This window comes from Canis lupus, chromosome 25 (genome assembly GCF_048164855.1).
Source record: "Canis lupus baileyi chromosome 25, mCanLup2.hap1, whole genome shotgun sequence".
Lineage (NCBI taxonomy): Eukaryota > Metazoa > Chordata > Mammalia > Carnivora > Canidae > Canis > Canis lupus.
Window position 1 is genome coordinate 16,467,985 of NC_132862.1, and position 26,475 is coordinate 16,494,459.

At 38.2% G+C, this 26,475-nt stretch overlaps 1 protein-coding gene across 7 annotated transcripts in view; it reads right to left on the reverse strand.

Annotated features, from left to right (window-relative positions):
• FGD4 (FYVE, RhoGEF and PH domain containing 4) overlaps positions 1–26,475 on the reverse strand; it is a 214,293-nt gene that overhangs the window by 26,499 nt on the left and 161,319 nt on the right. For 6 of the 7 annotated variants that reach the window (XM_072798413.1, XM_072798411.1, XM_072798414.1 and 3 more), the window contains 6 exons: positions 13,591–13,680; positions 11,193–11,338; positions 10,625–10,781; positions 5,913–6,051; positions 3,349–3,407; positions 2,643–2,789 (listed from right to left, as the gene is read on the reverse strand). In XM_072798413.1, coding sequence (XP_072654514.1) covers positions 2,643–2,789; positions 3,349–3,407; positions 5,913–6,051; positions 10,625–10,781; positions 11,193–11,338; positions 13,591–13,680 — 738 coding nt within the window. Of the gene's footprint in view, positions 1–2,642; positions 2,790–3,348; positions 3,408–5,912; positions 6,052–10,624; positions 10,782–11,192; positions 11,339–12,042; positions 12,143–13,590; positions 13,681–26,475 lie in introns of those variants that run through there. The other variant, XM_072798417.1, reaches the window with a different exon arrangement.

A 26,475-nucleotide genomic window follows, 5' to 3' on the forward strand; every position in this document is an offset into this window, starting at 1 on the left:
TGCAGGGATTAATAGAATGGACCTACAGAAATGCTTCTAAGATGGTCTTCACAAGACGAAAATGCTTTCCAGTAACTCCTGCTTTATGACTCCATTTTCCTGGGAGGCAATGGCAAGAGAAGTTTGATAGCTTATAATAACTGGAACAAGATGGGTCCTTTCTTCAAAGTCACTACAGCTGTATTCCCCCAAGGCTCTTTGCCATCTGTCCTCCAAAGAGCTGCTTAATTTGGCTCTGCAACAAGGTATTCAACCTTAAACTATTTCCAGATAATTCTCAAATGTGAAAATTAAACCAAGGCAATTGGTTAGACACAGAGCTAGAAGCTTAACTACTGAAACTGTAATACAGAAGAGGGAAAGGAGAATTGCCTAAGCCCATAAAGGAAGGGTGAAGGCAAAGGGAACACATTAACTCCCATGCATTTTGCCCAAAAGAGTGTATTAAGCATGTCTTTTTATTCTGTATTTTTGATGCTCTGACATCTTGGGGTTTTGCTGACAATGGAGGGACCTGTCCCTCTCAGGGTTGCCCACTTCCTAGAAGTAGTAAATGACTCACCTGTAAGCATGTCTTTCATATGGAAAGCAACCAATCCAAAGGCCAAATTCCATTGCCTCCTTTCTTGAGCTCTTCTACACTGGGCCAGTATTCCCTTGCTCTAAACCCCCAGCGCCAGGTACCAGACAACAGCCCCTGTATGCTCCAGAGCCTGATGGAATTATTTAAACTAGCAAATCCTAAATCTGTTTATGCTGCCTTGCCCTTCCCTTCTCACTGAACCCACAATAAAGGCTCTTGCTCACATTTTCTCCTTGCTCCCTCTGCCTCCGTATGGACCCCAGTGCTTTCTCATGTAATCCCCATGGTAAAGCATGCCCCTCCTTTTGGGAATCTGTGAGTATAATGATCTTTCTCATGCAATCGTCTCCTGATCTGGTGGTCTCATCATACCTGAATCACAAAACCTACATTTCAAAATAAATAGACCTCTGAACCCTCAAGGACATCACAATCCTTCCTTTACACATTTTTAGCTCTCTTTGTAACCTCTGAGAGGTGAAGTACTTTTGTTGAGCTCAAATGAAGATTTTTACAGTTAATTTGGACAACATCTATCAACTTTTTAAAGTTACTGAGATGTAATTCACATAACATAAAACCCTTTTAAAACGTACAATTCATGGTTTTTAACATAGTTGTAAATTGTGCAACCATCATTACTATCTAATTCCAGAATATTTCATGACTCCAAATGGAAACCCTGTGTCCATTTCCTCTCCCCCACCTGTCCCAGGCAACCACTACTTATATCCTGCCTCTCCACATTTGCCTATTCTGGACATTGTACTTAATGAAATCATAGAGTGTGTGCTTTTGTGAATGGCTTCCTTCACTTGTCACAGTGCTTTCAAAGTTCATTCATGTAGCATGTACCAATATTCTGTTCTTTTTTGCCATACAGTATTCCATTGCATAGACATCCTACTATATCCGTATCTCCAAATATTTTGGCTATTGTGAACAATTCTGCTGTAAACATTCATAAACATGTTTTGTGTAGATGTATGTTTTCAATTTTCTTGAGTTACACAAACTTGGGAAAACAGCTAGGCAATATGGTGACTTAATGTTCTTTTCGAAAAATGAGAGATACTGACCACCCCTGTGCATGATATTTAGTTCTTGTACATTTTCCTTTCAAAGGAGGCTGTAACCAGAAAGCAAAAACCTGTAAGCCCCCAATTAAACTCGTACTATGGCTGATGAGATGACTGCCTTGCAGCACAAAGTCAGACGTGAGTAATATGCTGAGAATTTATCATGTACCTGGTACTGGGCAGCCTCATGACCAATGTATCTCTGTTTCTGTGACTATAATAACAATCCTAACAATAACTAACACTTACGTAGCTTATTGTTACTCCATGTTAGCTATTAGTGTAATTATTATTATATCAATAGATACAGAAAAGAACTAGATTTAGGAGACTAAAAACATAATGGCCTGGATGCCCCAAGAAGAGCTCTTACATTTGAGATAAGCCCCAGACTAACTGTCATTTCCAGGAAGTAAAGGAAGGGACCGGGACCCACTGCGGTAAAAAGGAACTCTCTGGCAAATTCACACACTTTTCACAGAGAGATTTTAGGCACGAGCTTCACAACCTTGAGAATACATTTTCTCAGACTGGAAAGATCAAAAGTAGTGATCAGAGCGGGTTAAGAAGAGAACTCTGGTCAGAAAATGGTACCTGTCAGCCTCTAAGAATGAAAGGAAAGAGTGGCTCTGAAACAAGGAAAATGTGAGAAAATCTATCAGTCCCCGCAACCCCGCCCCCCACACTGATAGCTAAGATCATCACAGGTTGTGTGTTCAGCTGTGTGTTACTAATGTAACTGACACGTGGTAGGTAAGGACACAGAAAAATTATTTTTAAAATACCTTAGGATTGGTGTCCTTGAAAGAACAAGGTTTAGTTACTAAGGACAGTCCCTTCTGTGGAACCCTGGCAGTGCCAACTAAACCAGTTTAGACAGAACTGCTTTGGTAAGCAAGCAAGCATCCTGCTTTTCCAAGAGGTCCAGAACCACATTTATGAATTATTTGTATGTGACCAGCTCACACCAGAATACTCACCAAGAAAAGGTAGCGTTCTTGTGCTGATGTGTTCCGAGCAGCTAGCTTGAGGATCTGTCCCTCTTTTATGAGTTCATTTGAAGGATTTACAATGTCTTCTTCCTCTCCCAACATTTCATAAATCTCTAAGAGTTTTTTCAGGTTCTCCTAGGAAATTAAAACAAAACACAGCAAGACCAAATAAAAGGAAGTTTTATCTTAGTGGCTTTAATAATACAATGACCTTAACAAAAATTTGGATAATTCAGAAGGGAATGGGACTAAGCATAAATTTGGTATAAAATGTGTCAGTTATGGGCAAATTGAAAACTGGGAGAAGAGAGGAGAGGATTATTCCACACAACACTAAACATTTTATAAAGAATCTTTTTTAAGAATAGACCCCAGTAGTTAAGGTTTTTTTTTTTAAAGATTTTATTTATTTAATCATGAGAGACACAGAGAGAGAGAGAGGCAGAGGCACAGGGAGAGGGAGAAGCAGGCTCCATGCAGGGAGCCCAACGTGGGACTCGATCCTGGGTCTCCAGGACCATGCCCCGGGCTGAAGGCAGGTACTAAACCCCAGAGCCACCCAAGCTGCCTTATAAAGAATCTTTTTTGTTGACCTGTATCAACTCGTTTTGGTTCACACCTGCAGATAACATGAGGCTATATTATTGACAATTCTCTAACTACAAGATTCCCATTTCCTTTGTAAATCACTTACCATTTTTCTTATTGCACTATTAGAATGGCTTGCTGCTGTAGATATGATTTCAAGTGATTCTAGATAGGGAAAAAAAGAAAATTAAATAAATATATTTTGTTGTTTCTATGCTATTAGATAGTTGAGTAACATATACAGCAAGAAGAAGAAAATCTGACACCGCTGACCAAATCTGACACCAAAAGTTGGGGCAATTTCTATTTATAATATGGATACTTTTCAGAAGTTCATTTGCAAGCAGATTACTTGGAACTTGAAGGACATTTCCTTGTAAATAGTCATACACAACTATACATATAACCTATATAATGGACCTTCAAAATTAATAAATACCATGTACACCAGACTGGCACAAGGCACTTTGCCAGATGCTTTCATATATATTTTATGTCCCTTCATTCTTATTCAACCTTGAATGGAGAGTCTGTTAGCTAGCTCCTCTTGGCAGATGAAACAAATGGCAAGTGATGTGGCTTGGTTAAGGTCACACAACTATGATACTGTGGGGCCACACTGGAACCTACATCTTCTGTTTCAAAGTTACAACACTACAGCAGTAATACTATTTTAGGAGTTTTATAAGCAAATTAACCACCAACCATAACCAACTTTCTTTGGGAAAACGTACACAGTTCTAGTTTTGGTTGGATGAAGGGGAATCCTCTGATGCCAATGCTAATGGAAATTTCTTTTGCTGAGCAGGTGGTGTGAGAGATGGGAATGGGAACTGCCTGGTATGGGCAAGATAGGAGCTCTGGCACTCACTGCTCATGAAAAGCTGTGCAGGCTGAAGCCTCCTGCTGGATCAACCCCAGGGAATGCCCTCAATCCTAAATCATGTCCTGCTCTTTCTTTTCTATCTTATGAATACCAGCCTGATTAATTCTGTTACTGCAACAACCTCATTACTTCTGGACCAAATTCTCTCTGTCTTCTTTGTTCCATGGCTGAACAGAATGCACTTTGGTTGCTTTCTCCCCTCCTTTGGGTCTTTAAAAGCACTTCTGTGATTTCCTTACAATTTTAGTTTAAAGAGCAATGGGAAACCAAAGTGAGTTCTAAAATACCCTATAGTGTTGCTAACTTTCTCATTTTTTGACGCTGAATTTTTATTTAAATTTTGGAGGACTATCCTGATTGGGGCAATTCTGTGCATTCCCTGCAGGATTGAAGGTAGAGGGAGACAAAATAAAATAACCTGGAATCAGCAGTTTGAGGAGTAGCAGTGATGATCCCACCTTTAATCCTACCACTAGGTCGGCCACCAAAACCAACCACTCAGCCCAGATGAGTGGGAAGTGGGCATGAAGTGGAAAGTGGAAGAAGTCAAGTCAGGATAATTCTAAACTATAAAGAGGGAAAGGGAAGAAGAGAAGTTCCTGTGGTCATTGACTCACTTGGGGGTGGGAAAAATCTATCAGAGAAAGCCTCTGTTCAAAAAAAAGACCCAGGCTGCCAAGACCAAAGTTTATATTCTGTGTTCCTCCTCTCTCAACAGGGTTCACTTAAAATAATGACAAGAAATTATTAGCAAGGTACCAATGTTTTAAGATTGTACAACATTGTTAGTAATTGACATTAAGTCATTTCTATCTCTTAAATTTGTATCCTGCCTTTCAGTTACTTATTTTTTAATAAAAGAAAAATTTTAAAGTAAGCTATACACTGAAAGTGGGACTTGAACTTATGACCCCTAGATCAAGAGTCATATGCTTTTGATTTTTTTAATTATTTTTAAAGATTTTATATATTCATTTGAGACAGAGACAGAGAGAGCCAGAGCAAGCCTGAGAGCAGGGGGAGAGGCAGAAGTAGGCTCCCTGCTGGGCCAGGAGGGAGGGAGGGAGCCACCATCCCAGGACCCAGAGATCATGACCTGAACTGAAGGCAGATGCTTAACGATTTGAGCCACCCAGGCTCCCCTGCTTTGATTTTTTAAAAAGGCACGAGAGAAAAATGAAATAAAATAAAAATAAAAATAAAAAGGCACGAGAAAGTAAAGTATCGGAACTCCTGAACCTTAAAAAAAAATCCATTTGTTAGTATCTAATGAAAAAATAGAAGATAACTGGAAGAATAAGGTTTTCCTGGGAAAATGTTAACTGACACTAAAAAGCATCATTTTCTCTTTTCTTTTAGGGTTGGTAGAGCCAACTTTGCTAGGGTTATTTTTACATAGTAAGTGTCATTTTAGCTTTCTTGGATGCATCAGCCTATCTAATTAACCAGCAGCACCCGTAATTCTGAATGGTTGTATTCTTCCTGTGAGAAGGTAATTGTGTATTGCTATTCCAGATGTCTCTAAGACTATAGTTTCAGATTTCCAAGTTAATGATTAACGTGAAATCAGCATGATAAATGTGATTTGCATTGCTCTAAACCTGTGATTTGGGCTCAGAAGTGCTTGCCTAATTGAGATGTTGATGACAATTTCCAGTGAGGTTATTTTTTGGCAGCAATATTTTACTAAATTGGCTGTGAGACACATCTTGCTCTTTAAATCACAAGGCTGCCTGGCCACTGGTTACCCCATAATAGAAAGGGAGTGGGAGAGAAACATTTACTTTTAGCATCATTCCAGTCCGGAGAATCAGGGGGCAATTTCCTTAGGTAGTCCTTCAGGAGCATCTCATACCGGGGAATCCGCTGAACAGGTTCTAGCATGTGATGCTGCAAAGTCAAGCTCCCACAGATCTTCTGTTTCTATAATGAGAAAGGTTTTAAAGAGAGATAAAATGAAGTTGGCCAATCTAAAAACTCACTGTTGTACAGTATTTTTCTGTATTTTCAGTATTATCAAGGACAGTGTTTCCTTACAAAGGGTGGTGTGTGAATCACTTGCCTCAGATAGACCAAAGGCACCATTAAAAATGCAAATTAGGAACTCCACCCCAATCTATGAAACCACAATCTCTGAGGCCTGCAAATATGCATTTTTCAATACCCCAGATTCTTACAACATTAAAGTCTGAGACCCACTAATCTAGTATAAGAACAGAAAGAAAAATCAAGCAGAATTTTAAGGAAGATTCCAGACTGCTGGCAACCGCTTCAATTAGTCACTAGAAGAGTTTCTGTGGCCACAGTATTGAATCATACTCCAGAGATTTTTAAAAGATGCATATATTTAATGAGGTTCACTAAGTACAACCGTATTAAATGACTTTAGACTCAGCAGAAACTATTTAATAATAAGGCTACCATAAATATCACTTCCTTTAAACTTAAAAAAGACTCCACATAGAAGAATGACAAGATCGAGCATCTTATTATCTCTCACAAAATTTTAATTTTTCATAGGCCACGACAGTCTTTTCCATTAGAAACTGAACTCTGGAAATAGATCTCCTTTTCTTACAGCAAAATTGAGTCTATAGCCCTTGCTTTCAATAAGCTGTTAATATAAGACAGGGAAAAGATTATTTGAAAAATAAGATGTATTCTTATTCATATTAAACAAAGCAGGAATCCTATTAAAATATTCATTGAACTCATACCATGATAAAGGCACTGCGGGGAATGAAGGTTTACTAAGACATGATGTTTGCATTCAAGCAAACAAGAAACTAAAGCCTTCAAAGAGGGCATTCAACATGAACTCTGATGAGCGCAGCCTCTGGTGGAAAGGAAAGTGAAGAAGACTAGGGGACAAGAGCATGAAGAAGGACCTTGAAGAATAGGCCCACGGCAGTGGGATATGAAACATGTTAAGTTTTGTTGGAAAATAAGATATATATGTGTGTATATACATATGGAAACATAGGATGAAGAAGAAAAGGTAATCTGGGGTATTAAGATAAGCTTAGTTTAGACTTGCTTCATCTAACGCAGAATTTCCTGCAGGAGAGCAATCTCATTAGATCTGAGATGTATTAACATTAATCTACTGCAGTGTGTCTTTAGGGGAGATGTGGGAAAATTAGTTTGGAAGCTATTGTTGTAGACCAGGAAAAAAGAGCCTGAAATCAACATGGAAGCTGAAGAAATAACAGCTTTCCTTAATAAAGTATAAAATTGTAATGTTATAGGTTCAGCCATCTCATTTGATTTTCTCCAACAAACCTATTACATATGTGTATTGGAAATATATATATTATTACATATTATATGTATATGAAACATAGGAAAATATTACTGATCCCCACATTTTTACACAAAGAAACTGTGGCTCAGAGAAGAGTCTTCTAAGGTCCAGTGACTAAGTGGTTGAATTCTAAACTTAGTTGGTTGGTTCCCAATCCACTAAGACAGTTTAGAAGTAGGAAATGACTCGAAACGATGACCCTAGGGGCATCTGTAGGACATGATGGTTAAAGGCTCAGGAACATGAGGGTGTGAAGGCCAAGAAGACTGTGAAGGGTCAACCCTGGACTCTGTCCACATTTCAGTATAAGCAAAAGGGGCTAGTAAAAGAATGAAAGGAGCCAGCATTCAGAAGGTAGATGAGTGCTTAATCATGAGAGAAGAGAAATAAAAAGTGAATGGAAAGAAGCAGGACTTTTGGCTGAGGAAGGAGACTGGCAAAATCCTCCCTGGGAAATGCAACTAGAAAGCTGGACAAGATTGATAAAACCATCATTTTAGCAATCTGGAAACTGACCAAATGCACAGAACAATCTGAAAAGCATTTATGCTTTAAAAACTGTAGACCTTTGGGTAAGAAGAGTGAGAATTTGTGGCACTCTGGCCTGGGGTGAACACCCACTCCTCCCTCAGCTAAAGAAGGTTCAGTGACTAGAAGGTTCAGTGACTAGAAGGTTCATTTTGGGTGGGACTGGCTGTGAGGACTGGCACATCTCTGCTAAAGTTGAAGAGAGCTCATTATTAGATCTGGAGTGGTGGGCAATGCACACACCTAGCGACACTGTCAGTGGAAATGTCTTGAGGTGGGCTAGTGGGGAAGACCAATGTCACCACTAGCCTGAAGCTGTGGTTGGAGGTGGAGGGAGTGGGGGAGGTTAGATAATAATTTTCTTCGCTGAGGTTGTGTGAATGATCAGCAAAGACAGAAGACAGCTTTTATAGATTTAGCCTAAGCAAATTACTAAATAAACAAACAAAACTAACCAAAGCCACTTTCAGTGGGGGAAATCAAAACCTAGAGTTGCTACAACAGACTATCTAAAATGCCCTATATTCAGCAAAATATATGAGAAACAGTAAACTGTTACTACTTACTAAACTGAAAAAAGGCAATCAAAAGAAATTGTCTCTGAACACAGATACTGGATGTAGCCAGCAAAGACTTCAATTGGAGCTATTATAAAAATGATCAAAGAAATGAAATTGTATTTGAAAAACATGAAAAGCATAACAATAATGAATGCATAAATAGCAATTTCCAAGGAGGAAACAGGCATTATAAAAAGAACCAATGGTAGTTCTGGAGTTGAAAAGGACAAGAGCTGAGATAAAAAATGCACCGCAGAGACTCAACAGCAGAAGAAAACGTCAATGAACTCAAAAAAATATTAATAGAAATTATACAATCTGAAGAACAGAAAAAAGATTGAAGAAAAATGAACAGTCTCAGAAACTTGTAGAACAACAAGAATACCAATATATATGTAATTGAAATAAATTATTTCAAGAAATAATGGCTGAAAACTTCTCAAATTGATTTTAAAAAAAGTACACATCTAAGAAATTCAAACCTAAATATAGAAAGATTCACATTAGACACATCATATTCAAAAAAAAAAAAAAAGACACATCATATTCAAACGGTTGAAAGACAAAAGCAAAAAGATAAATCTGAAAACAAGAGAAAAACAATTCAGCACATACAGAAAATATCAATACAATTCGTAACTTCCCATATAAAACAACAGAGGACAGAGCACAGTGAAACGGCATTCATTTTGCTGAAAGAAAAAAAAAAACTATTAACCAAGAATTCTGTATCCAGCAACACAATTCAACAGTATAGGAAAAAGAGGGATATTCCCAACTAAACAAAGACCAAGAAAATTTGTTGCTATCTAATCTCTAATCTCTGCCTTACAAGAAAGACTTACCACTTTATGTAGAAAGGAACTTACTTCAGAAATGATAAATATATGGGTTAATAAATATATTTATAGATATATTTTGTCTTTATCCTCCCTTTTTTTTCTCCCTTCTTTCAAAGACATAAAATTGTATAAAATAACAATTACATCACTGTAATTATAAGATGAAACATATACAGCGGTAATCTATAGGAACTAAAAGCACAGATGATGGGAGAACAGAGCTGCAATAGAGCAAAATGCCTAGAGTCGACCAGAATTAAAGTTAGTATTAATCTTTTTTAAAAAAGATTTTATTTATTTATTCATGAGAGACACAGAGAGAGAGAGAGAGAGAGGCAGAGACACAGGCAGAGGAAGAAGCGGGCTCCATGCCAGGAGCCCAACCCGACGTGGGACCCGATCCCGGGTCTCTCGGATCACGCCTTGGGCTGATCACGCTAAACCGCTGAGCCACCTGGACTGCCCAGGTTAGTATTAATCTGAAGTAGACTGTGATAAATTAGTTTTTATTTTATAATTTCTCCAACAAACAGTAGGAAAACTAAATGAGAAACTGATTAAAATTTAGAGGAATTAAAATGGTAAAATATAAAGTATTTAGATAGCACAAAAGAAAGCAAAAAAGGAGCAGTAGAATCCCCACCCCAAGAACCTTATGTGATCAAAAGAATTCCTTTTTGATACTTAAACTTTACAAAATAATAAGTTACTAACCACTTTGACTAGAGAATCAAATAGAAATTACCATGGTGTTATTAAAGTATATTATCCAGATTTGGTGAAATTGAAAAAAAAAATCAGAACACATATATAAAGTGATACACACACACACACACACACAATCCAGAATAATAATGTTTGCAGAATGTTAGGGTTTATGGCACTCATTCTTTATATTCATTTCTATATTCCTTCCATTATCTCAACCTCTGAAAGGAAGAAAGGCAGAGACCTGAATGGGAGCTCACCTTATAATTTTATGTGTATTTTTATAAAAGCTAGACTCAAAAGCAGAGAATTTACTGCTCAGCACATGGCACGTGCTCAATAAACATGTTAAATTTGCAGAGATCATCTTTGCATAATTCAGAATAGCATGGAATTTGGCGGTCTCAGAAATAGGTCTCAATTTACAGACCAATGCTGTAATCCCAGAGATGCAGGGTTTCACAAGATGTGTCAATCTAAACTTTAGATCTAGACGGCATTATGATTTCTGCAGAAAAACTAATTCATAGCCTTGAACAAAAGAGTCCAATCACCTGAATTTCTTCTACTACTGCTTTGAACTGAGGAATACGCTCGGTCATGTTTTTAACCAGTTCCATTGCATTATCAAATCCCTTCACGTATTCTCCATACATCTTAAGGAATGGTGCCAATTTCTGAAGGATGTCACCAATTCTAGGGGTTGTTTCCCTGTACAAAATAGAAAAACAGGTCATTAAGATTTCTTATAGAGTGAATTAATAGGACTCCAAATGAAGTGATCACTTTAGATAAAGTGATCTACACATGCTCTGTGCTTTATCAGACCCACCTTGCTGTGAGATGGGTAGAAAACGAAGCAGCACCTTTTTAAAACTCCGGATTACCCCTGATATCTCATCTCCACTAATTAAAAGATAGTTTGGAGAGCAGATATGAAATCCTTTTCAACCAAAGCTAAAAATGTACCACAACTTCTATCAGTGGTCTTTACCATAAAAACTTAACACAAATGTTTGGCTATAGCTCTCTGTGTAGCGTTATTGTTTCAATTCAAAAGCAAATAACACAGCATCTAACGTGACTTCCTTAGGTATATCATTTGCTGTTTACTCCTCTTACCATTCTTGCATTCGTTTTTCCAGCTCTGGCAATAGGAATTTACTATGGAAGGCATTTATTGATGAGATATTAGAAAAGATTTTATTCACCATCTCTGCTTGAAATGAGCCTCGATTTGCTTCTTCTAATAATTTGCAGTAAAATACCTGAATAAGAGAATAAAGCAAACATTAGTTCAAATTTATTGGTTACCACCTAACACTGTGCTAGGCATATAGTAGGCTCTCAGTAACTTTTGTTGAATCAATGAAATAAGGTTCATGGTTCAAGAAATCAATCATTTTCAAAATGTCCGAATATATGTTTTGATTGAGAAGAACCAGGAATTAGAATTAGAAAACTTGACTCTAACCTAGGCTATGCCTCTATTTGGGGTGGGTTAACCTTTCCTATGCCAGAGAATTTCCAATTGAGGTAAAGGAGTAAATTTACTCCTATCTGTAAGTAGAGTTAAGAGAGGTGGAAAGCTTTATATACAACAGTAATTGTGGTATTTTTCACTCCTCTTTGTTTTGAATGGCTTCGATGGCACGTATATCATAATGCCCTTTATTGTAATTTGTTGGCATAAATATCATTTTCCCTATGAAAACTATATGCCTCCTTAGGGAGGGAGGCTATCATAATTTAGTTCCCACAGTAGAATGCTTAATAAATATCTGGTCAATGGATAAATAAAAGAGTATTTCAGTTCACAGATGTTTTCTTGCTTTTAAGTAAGTAATAATGCATGATAATTTGAACAATTATACGAGGATAAAAAGATCTTCTCCTGTACAAAATAATGAGTATCTTAAAAACAATTAAAAAAAATTGCAGTCTTAGCTATACTCCACTAGGGCTACTATACCTCTTAATTGCCATTCTGTTAAATGTAGGCAGAAGGAGGTCTGTTCCTTCATAATGTCCAGATGGTTGTTAATTTTCTAAATTCACCTCCACTGCATTTTCTTGGGAGGCAAAAAGAACACAAAATTATGTCCTTGGAGACTCCAATAGATAGGATATTTTAAGTAATTAAGACTCTAAATTCTAAAAGGTCAGCAATAGCAGCTGACAAAAAAGAACAAAAAAGAAAAAACAAAAACCCGCAAAACCTGGTAAGAGGACAAGACACATTTCCATGATGGGAATATCCAACATTTCAGGTCTGTAATCCTCACGAGGAGAAAAATTCTTTCAAAGGTACAAACTCAACATGAATTGATGGACTTACAATGAATTTCTTCAGAAAGTGAGTGTTTTAAGTCACAAACTCATTATTTCAAAGAACAGAACCCTTAATCTGGCCCCTTAAGGCTCACTCTAACAGGGCTATAGTTTACTCTAGGAACTGATGATAAGGAGGCCTGTTGCCACGAAGTTCTAGTTTTCCAAAGGCAGAAGTGGGACAATGCTTCTTATAATTAACACTCAAACACGGCAACTTTCTCATTTAATAAGGAGTCTATATTAGCAATCTACCAATTATCTTGTTCTTTTATCATTAAAATAATATTAAGATGCCTTAGTTTTCAAGTGATTCTTATGATGCATTTAATTTTTTAAAATTATGATGCATTTTAAAACTTTCTTCGCAAACATATATTTGAAATGATACTCAAGGCTCCACCATGATGAAAGTACAAAATTGGGAAAAGTAAAGTAAATGTCATTTCCAACAAATATTGAGTATGCAACTTTACACCAGGCACTGTATTAGATGTCTCCTATAACCTGGAATGAGTGAATGCTCAAAATTTCTCCTGGCCCTATTAATTCAGATGACTCACATGGGGCTGAAGAGCACACGAGGCAAATAGAATCAGTGACATAATCACATAGGAATTCAAATCACCAATCTATTTATATTTCTAAAATTTTTTTAAAATTTAAATTCAGTTAATTAACATATAATGTATCAATGATTTCAGAGGTAGAGTTCAGCAGTTCAGTCTTATATAATACCCAATGCTCTGCTTACTGTCACATACCCTGCTTACTGTCCATCACCCAGTTACCCCATCTCCCCAACTCCTTCCCCACCAGCAACCCTCAGTTTGTTTTCTATGATTAAGAGTCTCTATGTCTCCCTCTCTGATTTCATCTTATTTTATTTTTTCCTCTCTTATTTAAATGATAATGGTAACATGGCTCTAGGATCATAATAAATGGTCAAGAAACATACCAGTGTTTAGTGTTGAAAGATACAGGCATTTCATGACTCATAGAGTCCTTGAATCTGCTCTTTATGCATTGAAAACCTTTTGTGTCTAGTGAATTCACTGACAAAGCTAAAAATCCTAAAGATTTCCTTGAAGAAAAAGCTTTCACTGGCCAAAAACAGTCATGCCCCTCATATAGTTGCTAAAAATGATGTACAAATGTCAAAAAACAACCCTGAAAAGGAAAATCTTACCTGATCTAAGAGGTCAAGTCGGTTGACATAAGCTCTTTCTGTAAGCAAAAGTTCATTGGCTATTTTGTGAAGTTTTTCCTCATTAGTTTCCTAAAAGTAGAATAGATGTTCACATATTAGGAAATAAAGCTTGGACATATTTTTCAAGTAATAAACACCTTAGCAAATGGTCAAAACAGTTTTCTCAAGCTTCTCATGTACCCAATTCCTTTTAGCCACAAAGGGTCAGCCAACCAGAAATGAACAAAATTAAAAATAAGCAATCCTCTAGATTTAACTTACAACATCCTTAGCCTCTGTCAAAATTAAGACTATCATCTTTGTCCTTGAAATACCTTTTATCTTTCTCAGACACTGTATTTGGCTCATTTTCTCTCTGCCTCTTTTAGGCCACTCTTTACACATGATTTCATCACTCTGTCAGATATCTTGTCTAATTATTAGCTCTATGTATCTAACTTTTTTGCCTTTCAAAAAAATGTTAGGGAAAATTTCAACCACATGAGTAAACAGTAAAATGAACCAGCACGTATCCATTACTGAGATACAACAACTATCAAGTCATTGTTAATCTTATTTCATCTATGTTCCCCTCTCCTCTCTTTACCCATATTATTTTAAACACAAACATTTTATTTCCTCAGTATATGTCTACTTAGCCTTTAAATATATTTGTAAAGCTTTGCTAGTTCTATGAGAATGGGAATATTTTTTTCTTGATAACTTGATAGCTCTCTCTTGTCTACTACAATGCTTCAATAAAATACTGGCATTCAATAAAATATTGCTGAATAAATGAATGAATGAGTGGCAATCACACAAACCTAACTATTGTTGGACATTTACTACCACTTTGGTATGCTGCCAATGTAAGACCAAACTCATCTTTTCAGGAAAACCTCTATCCTACCACCTTCTACCCCCTCCCACCAGAACTTTACCAGCCTGGCAAGCGTTCCATTCCTTTCCAGTTAATCTGTCTTTGCATCTTGAATCACTCTAAATTAGGTTCCCTACAACAAAATCCACCTGGCTATGAGCTCCTACTCATACTGTTAGTATCTATCCTTTAAGTTTTCATCACTGCCACCTGGTTTTGCTCATACCATATCCCAAGCCCAATCCAATCAGCCCAGTTGATCTGATTCTACTATTTTTTGGCTAGTTAGATTCACCTTCTATGCTGTTTTATGAGCAATCTTTCTAATTCTGCTTTGCCAAGATCATTTTACTTTCCATAGACAGAAAACTTCTAACAGTCCTCTTTTCACCAGCAGGATAAAATCCAGACTCTGTGTATCATTCAGGTTACTCAAGTCTCATCTTTACTCACTTCCTCAGACTTTTTCCCAATTTTATTGCTGCAGGCACACTTCCCTCCAAACACACCAATCTCATCCATCATTATCCAAACATGTCCATGCCCATTCCCAAAACTTACTTCTTTTGATCCTCTCTGCATGGTATATATTCTTGTTTCATCTTTCTAGGTGTTTAAGACTGTTTTTTGGGGGGTTGGCCTGCTTAATTTCCATTCCTTATCCATGGAGCCTTCTTCAACTATACAAAGCTCTTGGCCTTGGTCCTATTAGAACTTACTGTCTATTTTATACTTTAACATCTTTTTGTAAGAAATTTCTACCTAGCTACTTGGCTGAAGTACCCTTTTCATTCTAGGCAAGTATGAAGCAGTCAGAATTTAGTAAAAACTCTAACACCAAAGCAGAACAAAGTATATTTTAAACCAGTGTCTTTTACAGGAGTACTGAAGTGAGGGATTTTTATGTTAAGTCTTTAGGTAGTGTAACATAGTACTGTTTAATCTGTGGCCTCAAAAACTCTGAAATAAGAATTGTGTAGTCATTAAATCCCACAATTAGACAAAGTTTTGGTTAAACAATAAATTCAGGGTAAAGTACAAGCATTATTGTTTGCCTGTTTGACATCCTTTCCCTCCACTTTTTTTTTTTTTTTAAAGATTTTATTTATTCATTCATGAGAGACAGAGATAGAGAGAGAGGCAGAGACACAGGCGGAGGGAGAAGCAGGCTCCATGCAGGGAGCCTGACGTGGGACTCTATCCCAGGCTTCAGGATCAGGCCCTGGGCCAAAGGCAGGTGCTAAACCACTGAGCCACCCAGGCTGCCCTTTCCCTCCACTTCTTAATGATAACCAGATTTGGTCAGGGCATCTACCTTTTTACTATGTAGCCTTTCCTTTGGAGAAACTATCCTCATTTCCCAGATCAAAAAGATGGCTCTGATTGGTGTAAGAATCAAGAATACATGGGTGATTGTTTCAGGAGCCTATGAAACATGCAAGAATATGCACTGGGGCTCCCTGCTCTTAAGAAGGAGCAATAGAAAAATAAATCTCTTTGATGCTTTATGTAAATGAGGATACTTGTAGGCTTGAGTGCCATGAGCAACCACCCTATAACCACAGAAATGAAGCTAGTAAACTGCCTTATTATTTAAGCTAGGTTGAATATTACTGGTGTTATTTGTAGTTAGAAGCATCCTGATTAGCATGGAAAACTGAAATATTATGAAACACATGGGGTGTATTCTGTGAAATTGAAAAGCTCTCAAATAATTTTAAGCAATTACTATTTATAGAGGAGAAAATAATTAATGTACTAGAAATGTGACTTTCAAACCTATAATAAGTGAATACAAATACGTAGTAAATATATAAGAAATAAATCATTTCAGAGGTCACTATGCTATTCAACATACAAGAAATACTGACCTGCATCAACACTATACACCTCCTCTCCTATCATCAGCTCCTGTTAACAGATCTGCCCTTTTTCAGAATGTTGGGTAAATGGAATCACACAGTACGTGCATGCCTTGAGTCTTGCTTCTTCCACTTCTTAAAATGCATTTGAGATACATCCATGTTGCCATTAGTACTAGTGGCTTGTTCTTTCCAAGCTCTTAGTTTTATTCTAATAGCAGTACTACTACTACTTTATCTTTTTGACTCATTCACACATTTTCATATGTTCTGATCCTGGTTTTGACAAATACCTTTAAGAAAAACCACTCAGCAAAGTTTGTGCCATAATAATAATAAAAAAAAATACACCTCTTATGAGTCAGAGAATTAATTAACCAACAGGTCATACTGTCTGTTATTGCTATGCAGTGAAGTCACTCCTGAGGTCTTCTACATCCTACAGGATCTTAAATAGGAAGCTTATAATAAACTATCTTTTGCTGACTCTAAATCATACTTTGGCTGAACTCGGCAAATGGTAGGTATCCTGGTCATAATTTGCAAAATCCAAAGGAGACACCAGCAGTTATTAGCAAAAGCTGTGTCCTTCCACACAGATGCTTTTCTAATGTTAGGTCCCTGACCTTGCCAAAACCAACACAAAGATAAGCAAAAGTAAACTTGCTGACATTCAGTTTAATCACTCACACACTTTCACTTTGTGAGAAGTTACTAGGGATTTTTGTGGTGGAGTTAAAGGAAATCACAGACTCAAACAATTTCACCAGAACAGCTAACATTTACCCACTGATTACTTGTTATGCAGCAGACACTGTTATATTTTACATAAATTGACTAATCCTGTGCTTGCTTCTGCAGCACCTATACATATATAAATTGACTAATCCATATAACTCCAAAAATCTAATCTATAAATAGATACATTATTCCTGTTTATAGGCAGCACACACATGTAACAAGACAGAATTCAAAGACTCAGAAAGGCCAGGTGACTTGCCCCCAGTCACACAGTTAAAAGGTAATTGAATCAGATTCCAGTCATATAAGAGAGTATGGGATTTTATATCATGGTCAGTAAATCATTGGCGCTCACTCTAACTCTTCTCTGCAACAAGAAACAAGGCTATAGTAAGTACCTGCAAGGGAACAGACTAACACTATACAAACTGTCTACTTGTAAATTAAAAGCAGTATCTACTAGGCATTTTTTAAAAAGATTTTTTATGTATTTATTCATGAAACACACAGAGAGAATGAGAGGCAGAGGGAGAAGCAGGCCCCATGCAGGGAGCCTGATGTGGGACTTGATCCCGGAACTCCAGAATCACACCCTGGGCCGAAGGCAGGCGCCAAACCGCTGAGCCACCCAGGGATCCCCTCTACTAGGCATTTTAATTTATATTCTTTCTCTAATATACATTCTATTTATAGCAGACTTTTCAACATTTTAGTAAGAATTATCATGTATTAAAAATTCAGTCATGTTTGATGTAATGATATGATGGCTTCTAATGTTGAATTTGTTACTGAAACTCATCTGTGGGTACATTTACAGAGAAATACATGATCTGTCTGCATGCATGGGTCTCTACTACTCTATCAGACTTATGCTTAAATAACACAGTTGTTTTAAAATTGCCCATACACTGGGATTATAGTCTGGTATTTTTTTTTAATAGACAGTTAAATAGGTCAAGTTATATAATATTGTCTCTTATTATTTGCCATTTTTAAGAAGATTTTATTTATTCATGAGAGACACAAAGAGAGAGAGAGAGAGAGAGAGAGAGAGAGAGAGAGAAAGACAGGCAGAGGGTGAAGCAGGCTCCATGCAGGGAGCCCGACGTGGGACTCGATCCCAGGTCTCCAGGATCACGCCCTGGGCTGAAGGCAGCGCTAAACTGCTGAGCCACCCGGGCTGCCCATTATTTGCTATTTCAAAACTATATAACCCCTACTTTGTGCTTAGCACTTTACTAAGAAGTCATATATACTCGTGATTCTTTGGAAAATAGTAATGGCTATAAAATATTTGATAAAAAATCCTATTTGTCTCTATTGGAACCTAATACGCAGACTTCACTTTTTTTTAAAATAATCATAAATATGCTATTAAAAAAGCATCTTATTTTCCATATTCCTCTATAAAGTATTTTTTCACTTGCAAATGAAACTATATCCCCATCTTGAAAGCTGATTCTCAGAGTATTGCCTCAAACAAAAATACAGCAGAGTATGTCTAAACTATCCAAATTGGAAAGGGAAGAAGCACGCCTCCTCCAGTAAAAGATTACACAGTTTACTTTCCTCTGCTTCTCTTGTAGTTCTCTTGCACGATGCACTTCCTGGGCGAGGGCTGTGCACTTTCACGCCTCCAGTAACCTTTTGGCAGATATCTGCTCCATTCTCATAGGTCAGGTTCAGCCTGGTTGCTAGTCACTGTGCCCGCTGGCTGATGAATATGCTGCAGAGTCAGTTCTGCCTCCTTATTTACAGATGTCACCAGCTCCTGCAGCTCTTTTCAGACCTTTTGGCATGACTCTTTCCTATGGCAGGAGCCCAGACAAAGTGCCCCCGCTGCAGCTCACAGGCCTCACTTATTGGACAGGCGGAAAATGCTTGGGTAGAGCTGGTGATTCATTCTTCAAGATCGCCGTGCCATATGCACTGCCACATGCCTCAGAACCACCAAGCAGGGGAGCAGATATTTTGGAACGAACTTCACAAAGGTTAATCGACAATCAGAGTTTCCTAAAAGAGGCTTTAAGGGCAAAGCCTTCAATTACATAAAAAAGAATCAGAGGTTGATATCATGCTTTGCCACTCTTCAGTTATGCTTTTTTAACTTTTCAGTACATGTTCTCACGACTTCATTTTAAGCAGGAAAAATTGTTTTTTTCTAAAAACATTAAACCTAAACTACTAAAAGTTCTTATTGCTTGTTCCATATATTCATTACAGGCAGGTTATACCTAAAATAATATGTATGCAAGTGATTGGGTTTTATAGGACCAGAATGAATGCTTCAAGTTTCTCCCTAATGAATTAAATTCGTCCATGGAGAAGGCAGATGTGTCTTTGTATGAATACATGTGTTTCTGCTTTCCCTGGGGTCCATTCTTTCATAAAAAGATGAGTAAACTTAGGGAATAAACACTTGACATCCACATTTTGATAGGTCATTTTTAATGTCTTCCTAGATATTAAGGTCTTTTATGCGGGTCCAGGTGGATAATTTATTTATTTATTTATTTTTAAAGACTTATTTATTTATTTATTTATTTATTTATTTATTTATTTATATGAGAGAGAGAGAGAGAGGCAGAGACACAGGAGGAGGGAGAAGCAGGCTCCATGCCGGGAGCCTGATGTGGGACTCGATCCCGGGACTCCAGGATCGTGCCCTGGACCAAAGGCAGGTGCTAAATCGCTGAGCCACCCAGGGATCCCCCAGGTGGATAATTTAAAATGAGATCACAATGATATTTGAATGTCACATAATTGGCCTATCATCCCAAAAAGCACCTTTAAATCTCTAACTTGTCTCAACACCTTCATTCCCATATTCCAGAATTCTACAGATTTGTTCTCATTCTATTAAGGAACAGAGAAATCAAGGGAGGGTATCCCAAGTGAGAGACAGTGACAGCCCCCACTAGTTAGAGGGCACTTACTGTGCTAGGCACTACTGCATGTGCTTCACACAAATTATCCAGTGGAATCCTCCTAATACTCCTGGGAAGCAGGTATTGCTAACCTCTCATTTTATAGATGAGGAAGCAGTATCTTTTTTTCTTTTTAAGGTTTTATTGATTTATTCATAAGAGACACACAGAGAGAGGCAGAGACATAGGCAGAGGGAGAAGCAGGTTCCCTGCAGAGAGCCCAAAGTGGGAATTGATCCCAGAATCCCAAGATCACACTGAGCCGAAGGCAGGGCTTGGAGGCGTCCCAGGAAGCAGTGTCTTAATGAGGGATGGGTAAGCTGCCCCCAAATCAGCTAGAAAGAGACTGAGCCAGGATTCAAACTGAGGTCTGTGAAAATGAAGTTCTCGCTCTGTTACATATCTTTAAGGAAGAGAAGTCTCTATGGATGTGTGGGACAAGAAGAGAGAAGATAAGGGAATAATTTACAGATTTTGTGTTCAATTAAGATCATGTAATAATGCCATAAGGACGGTCATGTGGTCTCAGGGAAGATTTGTAATCAAGCAAGAAATTTATCACCAGGCTCACATTACACGAAAAAGAATACTCACTATGATGCACACACATTATTCTTTTCCCAGGGCTTCATTATATAGTACCACAAAAATAGTTTATTACTTTTGCATGATCCTTCAGGAAGTTTTAGGAGCAAAGTCCAAGCCTACTTTCCACCCAGCAGCAATATTTTTCCAATCTGATGTCCTCTACACTATTTATTCATTTCAAGACCGGAGAATAGGCAAGTGAGAACTTTTAATCAGAAGGTTTACATTCTGTGCTTTTTGAGATAGGGTGGGGAGAAGGACAAGAGAGCTTGCACTGAGAAGGACAATTTAGTTACTTGCACAAGATGAGACAGGAAGTGGTAGCAAAGAGAGAACTTTGTTCTTCTCATACTCAATTTAGTATACATTAGACTATATTGTCCTTTGCCTCTTACAGAAATAAAAGACCAGGCACAAAGAAGAATTGAATACATACCTACAATCAATGACTAAGTTAACCTATCCCAAATCTACACAGAACATCAAAGTAATTGGGTCACTTACAAGTATTTCTGATAATTCCCTAGAGTTAAAACCTCGTGCATAGAAATGAGTGCACTATGTGGAAATAACCTATGGTCCTCATGCAAGAGAAACACACAAAATATAGGAAGCCAGGGTTAAAAAAGGAAGTGGCATGCAAAATTATCTCTGTGCATCCCACAAAGGGGCATGCCAGCTTTAAATGGAACCGACAGCTGCTGGGATACTCACCGGGCAGGATATGCTGAACCTTGGAACTATCAAGGGACATCTCTGGCCATGAGTCTGTTCATCTTGATTTACAAATAAGGAAACAGGATTTTATTTTATGTTTATTATTTATTTATTCATGAGAGACACACAGAGAGAGGCACAGACACAGGCAGAGGCAGGAGAAGCAGGCTCCATGCAAGGAGCCTGATGAGGGACTCGATCCTGGAAATCCGGGATCAGGCCCTGAGCCAAAGGCAGATGCTCAACGGTTGAGCCACCCAGGTGTCCCTATTTTATGTTTATTTAACAGCTCACATTATGTTTTAAGGCACTGTTCTAATCCTTTACAATGACTCAATGATCCATGCCTCATAATAACCTTATGACCTTGTTCTTTCCATGTAGCACATGAAGAAACTTAGGTACAGGTAGGTTTAACTGAGCTGCTCGAGGTCATACAACTTCTAAGTGACTGAGCTGGGTTGCAAACCTTGAGAATCTGGCTCTTGAGTCTGTCTTCCTGACCACCAGGTTTTAGTATATTGCTTTTTTTTTTTTAAAGATTTTATTTATTTATTCATGAGACATACACAGAGAGGCAGAGACACAGGCAGAGGGAGAAGCAGGCTCCCTGTATGGAGACTGATGTGGGTGGGACTCGATCCCAGGACCCAGGGATCACATCCTGAGCTGAAGGCAAACACTCAACCACTGAGCCACCCCGGTGCCCGTTTTGTTTTGTAGCCACAAACAACTGCTATGATTTTAAGATCTGGATTTTCCATTTCTCTCCTACCCATACTAAATAGCATCTTTATATGCATTGTGATCTCCAAACACCTCGCTTTCCCAAACCTCCTGGTTCATGTCAACATTCTGTGAAACCCTATCCTTGATTCCATTATGTCATTGTTCTCTTGGGACTGCTGACTTGCAGACCTTGCCCCACTCCCACTGTAAGTTTGATCTTCTCTTTCTTGAGTTTCAGGTCACTCAGCAAATGCTGGGGAGACTGCTGATTGCGCCCACTACCTTTGACCTTGGCCCTCAGAACCTTAGTCGCAAGTCCCCAACAAGAGCTAACCTCCTTCACTGTCCTCAACCCCTTGAGGCTATCTCACTGGCTTCTATGGGGGCACATCCCAAACCGACACATTCAGCACCATACCTAGTCACCTCTGCACTGCAGTCTTAGTACCTTGTGCACAGAGTTCCCGACTCTCCCTACTTCTTGATTTATGCTAACAGGGAAGAAGTCACCCTCTCAGCCATGCTCTAAACCATGCTCTGAACCTTGACTTTATCTTTGAGTTCTCTTTTCCCCTTTACCTCAAGATATCTTAGTAATGGTTATTTATCTCACTCCTTCATTTCAGCTGTTTCCTCTTTGTATTTTCTGCAGTGCCTTGCAAAAAGTGTATGCAATATAACTGGTACTGCATTTAATTTGATTACCCAGGTTCTCTGAGCCAGTTGGCTATAATGTCCCAGTAAGACCAAAGCCTCCAGATCAATCCTAGTTCCTTCCATATTCTAAATGATGACCATCTTCATTGGCTCACCAGTAATCCTGTGTCCCCTCCCCCAAATCCTACAGTTCTCATGACATTGCTCTCTCTTTTTCCTCTCACACAACTCACTATGTTCCCCTTTTGATTATTTCTGTGCTCTCAAGGGCTCAGTCCTTGCCCTTCTTCCTGTTCCTGCACATTCTATTTTGGCAATATTAATCACACCCTTATGTACATCCTCTTACAGGCTTATCCTCTTTCCTGAGCTCGAGATCTGTATTTCCACTTGCTTAATTAATATCTCCTAGTGGATGTCCTACAGGTGCCATCAACGAGTAGTACAAAACTAACCTAATTAGAAACTCTACTCCCTGCCATCATTCCATACACAATTACTTTCCTTCCTGCCTGCCACCTCAATTATTTCATTAACATGTCAAGAAACCAAGGCCTGCCAAATCAGGTTCAAGTACCATGTCTGAGGTCACCTAGTTGGTAAGTGACAAAGCTGGGGTTTGAACTCATCTCTTTTATTCTAAAGTCTTCATCCTGAATCACAGACCATAATGTCTTAGAGTATTCCATTTTTTAGACATCGTCATGAGGACATCCACAAGTCCCTCAAATTCAGTACGTCTAAACTCAATTTTTCTGCCCTCCAAATATGGCTCAACTGAAGAAGATGAAGAAGTCTTCTGGAGAAATTGTCTACTGTGGACAGGTGTTCAAGAAATCTCCCTTGCGGGTGAAGAACTTCGGCATCTGGCTGCACTATGATTCATGCAGTGGCACCCATAATATGTACCGGGAATACTGGGATCTGACCACCGCAGGTGCAGTCACCCAGTGCTACCGAGACATGGGTGCCCGATGCATGCCCGGGTCTACTCTATCCAAATCATGAAGGTGGAGGAGATTGCAGCCATCAAGTGCCACCAGCCAGCCGTCAAGCAGGTCCACGACTCCAAGATCAAGTTCCCACTGCCCCATCAGGTCTTCCGTCATCAGCACAAGCCATGCTTCACCACCAAGAGGCCCAACACCTTCTTTTAGATGCAGAGCCTGCTGGTGCCCAGGTCTGCTTAAATAAACTCCTTGGGTAAAACCAAAAAAAAAAAAAAAAAACAAAAAACAAAAAACAAAACTACTATTCTCTTGTAGTTCAGAAGGTGATATACCATCTGCCACTTCATCCAAGCTAGGAGTTGAACATGACTCATTCTCTACCTCCATCAGGAGGCCCTCAGAAATCTCTCTTCCTTGTCCTAACCCTCTGCCGCATCCGGGCAGGGCTGCATCCGTCCAGAACTGCATCCTCTCACACCTGGATTACTGCAGTTCCTTACAACTGCTCCATCTGTTTTCCTTTTATCTGACTCATTTTTCTAAAATCCACCAATGTATAATCATGCCACTTCCATACTTTAATTAAGTGCCTCTGAAGCCAGATAGTATTAGGCTTATGGAAAGTTTGAAATATCACAGGAAAACACCTATGTTTAATCCTACAAAACAGGATGCACAATGACTATACATTAGACTACTGAAAAAAAAATTTTTTTTTCAAAAGTCAGCTCAGAAAAACAAGCTGGAATGTTAAATACTAAAGGAGCTCTCTTTGAGTGGCAGAACTATGGGTGATTTTTGTATTCTCTATGCTTTGCTCCATTGTCTTGATTTTTCTATGGGTATTAATTTTTATCCACAATTTAAAAAATGCATTGTTTTCAGGGGGAAATGATACAGCACAGGCATACAAACCCACTGCAATTTGTCCACAGCTTATATTTTCTTTTTAAGCCTATCCTTCTACCCCTCACTCAATTCTCTAGCCCTCTGGCCTCATTATAGGGCCAGAAACACCCACAAATATGGCATCTCTCCACTTGCCTCTGCTCGTTTCTTATGCTTTGCCTCTGCCTAGATATAGCCATTCCTCCCTACCTCACCCCATCCCCACTGATTCTTAACCACCCAGCAACCTCCCTACCCCCACAACTTTGCTTCAAGCTCAAACAAACTGCTTCTCAGCAGCCTGCCCCTTAACCAGCCCTCCTCCAGGCGCAGACCATTCCTCATCTATGTTTGCAAAGCATGGATTGCACCATAGTATGGTGACTGACTATGTCTCTCTACTGGGTACACCGAGGCTTTAGAGGCAGGGCATGTCTTGTTCATTTGTTTCTAGCACCTAACACATTCAGTCCCACACACTGAATCTGCAAATGGAACAGGTGTGTGTGGGCTTTTTTTGTTTTGTTTTGTTTTTCAGGTACAGGTTCTTTGAAGTTCATTTTTGTCTCAGTTTGCTTACACCTTTCTAATATACTAAATGGAGCCTCCACAAAATAAAGAACTTTCTAAATCCACCATTTATTTCTAAGTGAACAGAGAAAAGCTATCTTTAAGACTTTTATGAACCAACCATATGGTTAGTGGGACAACTTTTCTGTTATTCAACACATTGCTTTAAAACTCTTACAGTTTCAGTGAGAACTTTCACTGTAATGCTAGCAACAACAAAGACTGGTTAGTGAAGCTGGATAATGCCATTGCTCCTGCTGTCTTTCACATTCTTGGAATGGAAGCTGAGTTGGCAAGAGAAGAAATAGCTAAGGAGTAACTTACTATTTGTCTTCAAGTCTAACATGATCTCAACAGCTGTCCCCCTTTATTTTTCAAGAAGTGAAGGTAAAGAAATTTAAAGCCTCACAAAGAAAGAACTTGTAGCCCATCATTAAAAAGGACAACCAAGGTCAGCATTATGTTTGAACTCCCAGAAAATTCTGATACCTCATATTACATCCTGTAAAATCAACAGTGTTAAGCTTTACAATTAAGTGAAATTAAAGGAAAAAAAGGAAAAGTGAGTTAACCTGGATTACAGCACTGGTTTTCAATTTGCAATACTTCTGAATTTGATTCTGTTATTCTTTTCCTTAAGAGATGATAATCTTTTAAATTTTTGAGTATGTTCAAAGGTTATAAACTCTCTAGGCTCATATTAAAATATAAGTAAAATGATAATTAAAAAACAACTAGAAAAAAAACTTAAGTTTTTCTTTTTTAAAAGATTTTATTTATTTGAGACACAGAACAAGCATGGGGAGAAGGGAGAGGTAGAGAAAGCAGACTCCTGGCTGAGCAGAGAGCTTGATGCGGCAGGGCTCTATCCCAGGACCCTGGCTGGGATCATGACCTGAGCCAAAGCAGACACTTAACTGACTGAGCCACCCAATGCCTCAAAATCTAGGTTTTTAAAAAATTATCAATTCTCTATCAGTTCTACCAAATTTCTATCTTCATCAATTCCTCACTTTATTATATAATTTTTTCATTTTTGGCAAAATGATTAACTTAAAATGTAAAATATTCTTGATAAAACTGCTTCCTGAGCTTATGTTGCCAATAGCAGATTTGTAATTTATATCAACTTTAGTCTTAGAAACTGCACATCTGCATATTTATATCTGGCTTATACAATATGAAATACAGAAAAAGGAAACAGTGAATAAATCTTAGAAAGATCTACAAATACAACCTGCTAAAATATATCTTGGATATTAAAAGGCTCATGAAAACTATAAAAAGAAGTGTTTATTAGATGGCATAATCAATGAATGCATTCTGCATTAATGCATTTCTAATGAAGCTTACCCACTGAAGCACATAAATCTGAG